The following is a 10,749-nucleotide window of genomic DNA, read 5'->3' as shown; positions in this document are numbered from 1 at the left end:
ATCGTTGTCGAGAGTTAATCATATTCGAAATTTTCGTGACCATCACAATTGGAAAGGATTGTATCCAGCATCCACATCCTCAATACCTCACATCGGAGTCCGTTTAGCTTACATGAGCAGTGCAGTGGCAATTATAAACAACAATCAGGATCAACAGCCGAGTCTATCTTGCCATGTCCGTCTGTCCGTCAAAAAACTTTCAGTCTTCAAGTCTCTCCTTCGACTATGGCGTTCTCTCCTGTTTAGTAATAGCGTAAACCAAAATATATTAGGCATCGAAGATATTATATTGTTAGTCTCTTCTAGGAAGAGCATTTCATTAATAAAAACTAAATGTTTAATGATTTATATTTTTATAAATAAAGATAACTCTTCACCGGCGAGTATCAGCCTTGTTTTTGATGCACAAAGACAAGAGCCATTAGAGCGACGTTTGTAGTCGTGTATAAGCAACAACTTTTGTTGACGTGTGCACCGTTGCCCGGTGGTAAATTCGATACCCTAAGCGACAGCTTAGCTTGTGGGGCAGTGAGAACTGATGACTGACGAACGATACGAATCCAATTGTTTTTACAGGCACTTATTATACGTATTCCCGTTATTTTGGAGTGATGAGAGGCTTAGCAAGATCGCACGATCCGAATACAACGAGCTTACGCTGGCAACTTGGTGCTTTAATATCAATTGCCACTCCCTCGGCACAAGTCCTTAACCAGGACAAAGGCACTAATACGCCGACGTAACAAGTTTTATAATTTCGTTAAAACTAAGCGCTAAACCACTTGTTAACCTTTCTCACTTTTTTTTTTAAATACTACGGGAACATGGGATCAGCCAATAGACACTCTATTTGCCCAGTTTTTATATGTTCCCTCATTCGAGTCCACCTTGTTCTAAAGAGGTTTCAAAAATGATTTAAATATTTTGTCCCACTCTGAACGAAAGCTGCTTTCTGATCTTAAGCTAGTTAAGCCTGTTCCGCCAGATTCCGACGGAATTCATCGCTGGGTGCTTAGGTTCTGTGCAGTAGCCTTGTGCAAGCCTCTACTGAAACTGTTAACCTTATCTCTGGAAACGTATATATGCAAAGAGACACATGTGATCCCTCTCCTATAAAAAGGTTATCAAATTGCAAGCTATTGCAGAGGTTTCTCTATGTTGTCAGCTATCCCAAAATATTTTTAAAAAGTCATTTGCAGCACCTTTTTAGTTCAATTATATCAGCATGTCAGCACTAACCTTTTGGAGCTTACTTCCATCGTAATACAAGGCTTAACAAGAGAGAACGCTATAGTCGAGTTCCCCGACTATCTGATACCCGTTACTCAGCTTTCAACGCTTTCAATAGAAATTTTAAAGACTAATTCAAAAATGAAAAAATATCAAAACATTTTTCAAATGTGTGGGCGTGACAGCTTTGAGCGGTTTGTGGGCGTGGCAAAAAGTTTTTTGGCAAATCGATAGAAATTTACAAGACTAATTCAAAAATGAAAAAATATTTTTCAAAAGTGTGGGCGTGACAGCTTTGGGCGGTTTGTGGGCGTTAAAGTGGGCGTGGCAAAAGTTTTTTGGCAAATCGATAGAAATTTACATGACTAATACAAAAATGAAAAAATATCAAAACATTTTTAAAAAATTTGGGCGTGGCAGTTTTGGGCGGTTTGTGAGCGTTAGAGTGGGCGTGGCAAAAGTTTTTTGGCAAATCGATAGAAATTTACAAGACTAATACAAAAATGAAAAAATATCAAAACATTTTTAAAAAATGTGGGCGTGGCAGTTCTGGGCGGTTTGTGGGCGTTAGAGAGGGCGTGGCAAAAAGTTTTTTGGCAAATCGTTAGAAATTTCCAAGACTAATACAAAAATGAAAAAATATCGAAACCTTTTTCAAAAGTGTGGGCGTGGCAGTTAGGCGGTTTGTGGGCGTTAGAGTGGGCGTGGCAACATAAATCGACAAACTTGCGCTGCGTCTATGTCCCTGGAGTCGGTATGCCCAATCTCAACTTTTTAGCTTTTGTAGTTCCTGAGATCTCGACGTTCATACGGACAGACGGACAGACGGCCAGACGGACACTTCCTTCTGCCTGTTACATACTTTTCAACGAATCTAGTATACCCTTTTACTCTACGAGTAACGGGTATAAAAACACACTTCCAACACATCAATTTGGCTTCAGAGAAAAACATGGAACCAGCGAAAAGGTCAATCGAATCACGTCGGAAATTCGTATTGCTTTTGAACATCGAGAATATTGCACAGCCATTTTTCTAGACGTCGCGCAGGCTGGATGGATTTTTTTAAATAATCAAGCTGTTGCCCCAAAACACACATAAGCTTCTGAAGTCGTACCCATACAACAGAGTGTTTGCAATAAGATGCAATACAAGCACCTCACACGATTGCGCATTCGAAGCTGGAGTGTAACAAGGCAGTGCTCTGGATCCAATCCTATACACCATGTATTTCACCACAGACTACAATCGAACAACCTCCACGTTCGCTGATGATACCGCGATACTCAATCGCTCCAAATGCCTAACAAAAGCAATCGGGCTTGCCGACTGGATAATTTCAATAAATGTACAAAAATGCAAGCAGGTTACCTTTACCTTAAACAAACAAACATGCCCACGCACGCGCATTGACGACCTTTGCCTGCCAAACTCTCGTACATTCGCGCATCGCGTTCGCTGCCGGTCTACCCAGCGTCCACATAGAATTGTAGCTCGTGCATTTGCGCACAACTCATAGCAGCGAAGATGCCGGCTATATTAAAGGGTCTCCCGGTGCATTCCTGGACGTCGTTGGAGTGGACATACAATCCTCCAAGTGTCATCGCGACAGTTGGAGTCGACATCTCGGTCCTCCATCTATACATCTATAGGCTGGCGAACGAAAATTTTCCACTACATCTCGTCGTCTCGCTCGCTCTCACATACCTTGTCAGGCAAAGCACTGTAAGATCGAAAATAAATAAAGTAAACACTGCAAAATGTCTTCGCTGGAGCAACTTAAAGCTCAGCGAACGAGTGCTCGGAAAAACCGTACACGTATGAGCAAATCAGTAGAATCTGGTTTGAATTTATCTCCGTTGGAATTATCTTGCCCTTTGTCGACGTTGGTATAGTATTTTAAACTTACTTTATGCACTCAGGAAGGAAGAGCAGATGGAGCCAGCTGAGGTGCAGCGCAATACTGGCTTCGAAATAGAGGAACTATTTATTCCCGCCAAGGTTTGCGTTCAGGTACAACTTGGACCAGACGCAAACAGCACCGGCATTCATGAATCCACGGTTAATTTTCGGCTCACATCTGCAGTTAAGCTCCCGCGCTTATCATTGCCCGCATTTGATGGCAAATACTGCGAGTACCTAAACTTCATCTTGTCGTTTAACCACCAGCCATCCATGTCTAGGATCGAGAAGTTCAAACAGTTGTTAAACAGTCTTCGAGGACCAGTCCTTGAAACGGTTCGAGCTTTCCAGGTGACCGCAGACAATTACACAAAGGCTCTGGACTGCTCAAAGCAGCGCTATGACAACCCAACTCTCGTTTTTTTGGATAACATATCGTCACACTTCTCATTGCCAACTGTCGCTAAGTCAAATGGTCAGCAGTCGCGCAGCCTAATCGATAATACAACTCGTTGCGTTCGTTAGGCACCGAGGCACAGATCTGCGAGGCCATGCTCATCTCCATGGTCATAGGCAAAGTGGACACGGAAACTAAGAGGAAGTGGAATGAGTCGCTCGATTACACTATCTTGCCTTTTTTGGGACAAATGCGTTAAAGTCGTCAAACGTCATTGTCAATATTTGGAATCGGATAAGAAGCCTACTGCAATGAGTCAACAAGGTGGCCATTGGTGAGATACAAACGCGAATCAAACACCATTTAACCACCAATATTAAGTCGAGGCACAAAGAATTACAGTGGGTCCTTGATTTTTGCGTGACATCGAACATCGCCTATCATCCACAATCCGAAATTGACATTCCTTCGTGAAACCTTCCGCAGCATCTCTTGCCGACGAAAACTTCAACAATTCTCGCCACATCGATTTGATTTTAGACACGGAACCTTCTTAGATATCTTAGCAGTCGGCCAAGTTAAATTAGGAAAGCATCTGCCCGTGGTCGATGTCGAGCTTAGAATTTTTGAGTGGTTTTCGACGCATCGACGCAAGACGACTTCTGTAGTGGCGACTGCCGAGCTGCGAAATACATTTTTTTTTGGTCAAGAAGCATGGTACAGATCATTAAAGTTTTGTGCTGATCTTTTGGGCATATGGAATAACGTAAACCTATTTCAGCATAAAACCCAGCAACATTTTTAAGCCGAGCGTTTAATGCATGGAAATCTCGTGTTCCAATTAGGAAATTTTTGCTGCAGCTGTGCTTGAACCTAAGCCACTGAATTTCTTTTCTGATCGAGATCTGGTGGAGTGCAAAAGCATTTCAGTTTCTTCCCGCAGTCAAATTTTTTAATAAGTGCTAAGTCCGCGCAGACGAGATACTAAGTGGTGTTCCGAAAAGGTTTAGCCAGTGCGTAACCCTTTTGTTGCGGAAACAATTATCAGCGAAGGTAGCAAGGTAACCGTCTGGCGTCGGCAGTACCAAAGAGTGAGAGGTGAGAGTGAGAAACCTCGGAGATCTCCGACATTTTTATCGGAACCAATTATTTAGCGGGTAAATATTATTTCTGAAAGAGCGTTTCGGTTATTGGTTGCTTGCTGTGGAAAATTTTATAATCCACAGATTTAACCTAGCAAACCGAAGAGCACCTCCTCGGCAACGTCCGTCGTTCTACAGCTATGAGTGCGCAAATAAAATTGCGAATTAGATGAGCGAATTAAATCAAATTTCGATCCTTACAAGCTGATGTGCATCAATTCTGTTTCTCCGAACGGCATTAACCTACATGGCGTTATGTAACTCTTACGCAAGCCTTCTATGATTTTTATACCCGTCACTCGTAGAGTAAAAGGGTATACTAGATTCGTTGAAAAGTATGTAACAGGCAGAAGGAAGCGTTTCCGACCATATAAAGTATATATATTCTTGATCAGGATCAATAGCCGAGTCGATCTGGCCATGTCCGTCTGTCCGTCCGTATGAACGTCGAGATCTCAGGAACTATAAGAGCTAGAAAGTTGCAAACTCCAGAGACATGGAAGCAGCGCAGGTTTGTCGATTCATATTGCCACGCCCACTCTAACGCCCACAAACCGCCCAAAACTGCCACGCCCACACTTTTAAAAAATGTTTTCATATTTTTTCGTTTTTGTATTAGTCATGTAAATTTCTATCGATTTGCCAAAAACCTTTTTGCCACGCCCGCTCTAACGCCCACAAACCTCCAAAAACTGTCATTGTTAAAGACTCTCCTTCGCACTTCAAATAGCTGAGTAACGGGTATGAGATAGTCGGGGAACTCGACTATAGCGTTCTCTCTTGTTATATGTGAACTTTTCCTGAAACTAAAAGCCAAGAATAATGAGAAAAACTGTCTTTGAAATCATAATTATACTTTCTAACTATTTAAGTAATTCTAAATTAAGTTTGAGTAACTTTTAAAGTTATTTGTGCTCAATGTGAAGAATAGGCTAAAAAAAAATGTCTCTTTATCGCTTTTGATTTGCCCAAGAACCGTAATTAATTTTCAGCCACCTTCAAAGGGAGATCGATCTTACGCCGACAGACATTAGGTGTGAGTGTTGATAATAAAACCATATTTTGTTGACTTTGCAATAAACAAACGAAAGTCTAAATAAATTAAATTAATTCTACCCTATGCTAAAAGTTAAACCTGAATTGAACATCACAAGAAATTAAATTAATGAACTTAGCGATAGCTCAAAATTAAACTTAATTTATCGGAATTTATGAATTAGAACAACATAAAGTCAAGAAACGGAACCAAGCAAGAATAAATTAAACTTAAAATGCGATACAAGATTAAAGCAAACTAAAGTAAACCTCTACAATTAAACATTAAACTTTTCTCCTTCAGTGAATTTTGTTTAACATATCTTCCGGTTTAGTTCTAGCTTCTAATTTTGTCGCAGCACGCTCAATTTCTTGACTTGTTTATAATAATGTATAGTCCGTGTCCGAGATCTGGGTAACCAAGACCACCACCCTTAAAGCCGACGAGCTAGAGCCGGAAACATACTCCGTGCCCCAGCAGCTCAGATCCTCCCAAGGCAGGCGAACAAACGCGTTACACACTACACGTCCCAGAAATCGCTCAACGACATTCTGATGGTCGGACCGACCATTCAGCCAGATCTTTATACATCTTTATACTCCTTCGTTTTCGGATACATCGCTATGCAATCATTGTTGATTTGGTCAAGATGTTCCGCCAAGACAACATGTCAGCCGAGGATCGCAGGATCCAATACATTCTTTGGAGAACTTTGCTATCATAACCACTAAGCACCTTCTCATTGAATACTGTAACTTATTGCACAGCGGCTGCACCGTATCTAGCCATACGCAGTTTGTCATATCTAGCCGAAAATTTCATGGACAATCAGTCAAACATTTCCAGTTGGACGACGAAATGGTAACGAGCACGCTTGGCCTAAAATGGGACCAAGAACGGGACACATTCATGTTTTCGTTCTCGTCAAGAGTAGATTCAGACCACGTCACCAAGCGCTTAATTTTGTCCATAGCCTTTTCGCTGTTTGATCCGTTGGGATTAGTTACTCCTATCATCATAGTGGCAAAAATGGGCTCAGATGGGCTAACCAAGGTACAGCTAATCACATCGAAGTCCAGAGTTGCTCCCACCAAGAAGCGATCTTAGACCTTTGTGGAGCACTTTTGTTGGCACTGTTTTAACGAAAAATCATTTGAATCATCGCTGACAGAGAGACAACCTCGTTCTTATGGTGCGATTCTCAAATTGTTCTACATTGGATTCATCAACAATCGGACCTGAGTTTCTACGCAAAGATCATCAACATTGGCCAAAGGACAATCGAGACAACATTGGCATTGATATGAAAACTGAGTAACGGGTATCGGGAAACTCGACTAAATCATTCTTTCTTATTTTTAATTTTTTATGATGTCAATAAAAAAAATCATTAAAAATCAATAAAATAAAATATTTGTGATATTTTATTCCTATAACAGCGAACATATAACAGTATATCAAATCTTGTATAAACAGTTCATTATTCTAAGTGCGGTATTTTTAAATTGGTCCAACAGTATTATCGAAATTATCCTTTGCTGTCGATAAAACCTTTCCTTCATCTGAATCATCATCATCAACTGGTAGCCCTTTATTCCACGTCTGTATTTCTGCGGTCCCGAAAAGTTGATAGATTAGATAAGTCAGTATTGAAATAATTGCGGACACCTCAAACACTCTTCGCCATTGCTCAATAGAGTCCTAAAATACAGAAAAAGAATACATTTATTTAAAAAAGAAATCAGAAAGGAAGCACACTGATTTTAAGACGCTGACAATAAATACATTGCAAGGATATGTTTAGAAAAATACCACTATTCTAAAAAGTCCCTTTAACTATTTTTATTTAATCATGGCAAGAGAAACTTAATAAAGGTCCGACCCGGCTCGTTCATATGTACTATACATACATATATATAGAAAGAATACTTTAGGAAAGAAGGCTACTAGAAGCTTTAAGTAGAAACTGACAAACGAACATGACTGTTGATACTGAACAAAAATATACATATGTGTACTTTATATTCTCCAAAATCTCTTTTTTACAGCTTTATAAATTGACTGAAATCAATATGTCTTCCATAGGGGATTGAACACCATACATTTTTTATTGTTCCTTTTAATCGAAACACTGTCAGCGTCCGACTATTAAAATATAATGCACTCCAGTGAGTTTTAAGCTAATCTGGTATCGCTGTTCACAAAAAATTATATTCAAAAGTTTTTGAAAGCTGGTACGAAAGAAAAATTCTATAACAATTGCGTGCCTTTTTGAATTATTTTAGAAATTAATTTAAATTTTATTTTTTATAAAAAGGGCACAACTGTTGCTGTACTTATCAGAATCGTAGTCAAAGAATACCCGACAGAAAACTGCTTTACTATTATCATTCGCATTGGAACATGGACGGAAAATTATTTCATGATAACGCTTTTTATGAGTTATAATTATATTCATATATTTGTAAATCTGTCATTGGTTTTTTTATATAGTTTTACAATTGAGCATAAGTAAATAAACAAAAAATGATTTATTTTTAAAATAGCATTTTGAAGTAAACTCAACTTGTTGTTCGTACTATTCGCGATTTAGTGGAGTTACTCATTGTTCCCATAAAAAAAAATGTTGGTAATATTTAATTTGATCGATTATTATGAACAGTGGAAACTCGCAATTACTCGCAACATTCGTTGAAGTGTATGAAACATGTAAAGGAAGACACTTCCAACCGTATAAAGTATAAATAAATTTAGAAACAACAACTACGAAACGACCAAAACTTTCAGGCCCACACTTTTATTTCATTTTATAATTTGTTTTGCTAGTTTCTTTCAATATGCAAACAAAATTTGTTCATGCAAAATCTTAAGCCCACAAACCCAAAAAGGGCTACCTTTTTCCCAATATTAAAATTGGTTTTATTTTGTTTGATTTTACTATTTTTCTTTCCAATTTTTATCGATATACAAGCACATTTTTAAAAGAAGTACTAGACTTCCATTAACTAAGTAACGAGAATATGTTCTTGCCTTATTCTACTGGGTTAAATACCCTTGCTCGCTGGCGCCAACTGGTCCTGTTATTTCCACAGCCACTCGACAATCGAGATTGGCTGTTGGTGCTTAGGAAACCTAAAATAGCCGTGGCCTCCTGGTTTTTGCTTCCTAATGTCAGGAAAACAGTAGAACGGGCACACCTCAAGAAACCTTAATCTCTGCGATCTTGTGGATGACTCAGTATTCCTGATAATAAGTTTCGACAGTCAGGATCTTGATGGAAATCTACCTGTCTTATATAGTACTCAACTAAACTGGTAGCGGAATATCTTGGCGTAATCCAAGGATAAGCAACTGCGAGAAGAGAATGAAGAAAACGTGTGGGGCCTTTTACATCTGCAAAGAAAATTCGGAGGAAGTGGAGGAGTGCAACCTTACATCTTTTACTGGTTGTACACAGCTGTAGTCCGGCCGATTCTTACCTATGCATCGCTTGCTTGGTAGGATGCGAACAATAACAAAATACAGAACGCAGAACGCAGTTAAAATCTTTACGGCTGGATCAAATATTGAAGAAAGAATAGGTGCCAGAATATTTATATGTAAGCTAACACACCGAGCTGGTGGATATCTATGCAATCTGTCTGGACCTATGCTCATTTTTGTGTTCATCTAAAACTCTGCAAAATAATCATGGAACTGGAACGTCTACGCTACTTGTTCCCCAGAGTTTGACTCCTACGAAGAAATTGGGCAATGATTTCTGCGGGTATTACAATGGACCATAAGGCCTTCGAGTGTTTTCACCTTCTTGGAAAAGCTACCCGTTTAACCAAACCTAACCACAAGTTACCTAAAATACGAGTAGTAGTACTTATATTTTAATTACTAAAAGCCTTCCATTGATTCTTTAAAGTTTTTTTTTTTAATTTAAACCTAATTAATGTTAATTTTTTCCAAAAAATGTTTGTCCTATCTAACAAATATCTCATTATTTTTGGGATAGGGTAAACAAAATCTGTAATAAACTTATTATGAAAATTTATATACGGTTCCTAAAAAACTTGTATCGCATTCATTCTTATTTTCAGCATTGTTACACTTTCAGTTTATAAAAAAAAGTATAATAATTGTTTGGAGAAATCCGTTTTAATTTATATATTGATTTAACTAAAACATAAATTTCGTCGCTTATTTTTCTGAAATCGTAATCTTATTCAAATACACAATTACTTTGTTGACCCCTATAAGATCATGAATAATCTACGAGTATGCTTATGTTGTTTTCTATTCCATTGGTCACCTGAGAGGAATCGTACTTTCTATTAACAAATCATGGAAAAATCAATTTTTTAAATCACCTTTGGAAAATCTTTTTTGTTATAATTAAACAGTAAAATAACATGAGTTATCGTTAAGAGAAATGTAATTCTTGGTACATGGCATTTCATTATTCTTTTATGTATGAAACAAGTAAAAGCCAGCTTACAAAAACATTCGAAAACTAATTATAAGGATGCTTATTACGGGCAGGAATAGAGCTCATTCAGGATAGGGTCCTCTACAGAATCCTTTATAAATGTGCCGCGATAATTTTGCGTACTTGTGGTCATCATTTGTCTAGCCGAACCACAGGAGAACAGAACCACAGTGATACGGTGTCCCTCATTCGTGATCGTTATTGTTTTTTATGCTGCTCGCCATTCTCTTTCTTAATCGGCTGCTTCTGTCCTCCTGCCTTTTTTCAGTCGATCAGCGGCGTCTTTATTTCTGCTCTCGTTGTTACAGAGCGTTGACGCCTCTTTGCTGCTGCTGCGTGCTTATGCTTATTGGGTTTTCTTCGGTGCTTAAACTGGTGTCGCTTACGTACTTCGAAATCCATTATATCCAATCCAATCTCGCACCCGCCAGCAGTCATACATATAAACGGAAAAGCTGCGGGAGCATCTAAACTCGCCTTCGGTAAACTATGCATATGCACATCGATGCCAATTATCACTCTAACAAACTAAAATAAATTACATTGTTTAAGTCTTATTATTAAA

General features: G+C 38.7%; 1 protein-coding gene across 5 annotated transcripts in view; it reads right to left on the bottom strand.

Annotated features, from left to right (window-relative positions):
* Positions 1 to 7,113: 7,113 nt before the first annotated feature.
* The window catches only part of LOC122625474 (sialin), an 89,115-nt gene continuing 85,479 nt past the window's right edge, over positions 7,114 to 10,749 (bottom strand). For all 5 annotated transcript variants that reach the window (XM_043805567.1, XM_043805566.1, XM_043805565.1 and 2 more), the window contains one exon: positions 7,114 to 7,408. In XM_043805567.1, coding sequence (XP_043661502.1) covers positions 7,208 to 7,408 — 201 coding nt within the window. In that variant the 3' untranslated portion in view covers positions 7,114 to 7,207. The remainder of the gene's footprint in view (positions 7,409 to 10,749) is intronic.

The sequence above is a fragment of the Drosophila teissieri genome, unplaced genomic scaffold (assembly GCF_016746235.2).
Source record: "Drosophila teissieri strain GT53w unplaced genomic scaffold, Prin_Dtei_1.1 Segkk10_quiver_pilon_scaf, whole genome shotgun sequence".
In the NCBI taxonomy this organism is placed as follows: domain Eukaryota; kingdom Metazoa; phylum Arthropoda; class Insecta; order Diptera; family Drosophilidae; genus Drosophila; species Drosophila teissieri.
This window is presented reverse-complemented; position numbering and strand designations above follow the sequence as displayed.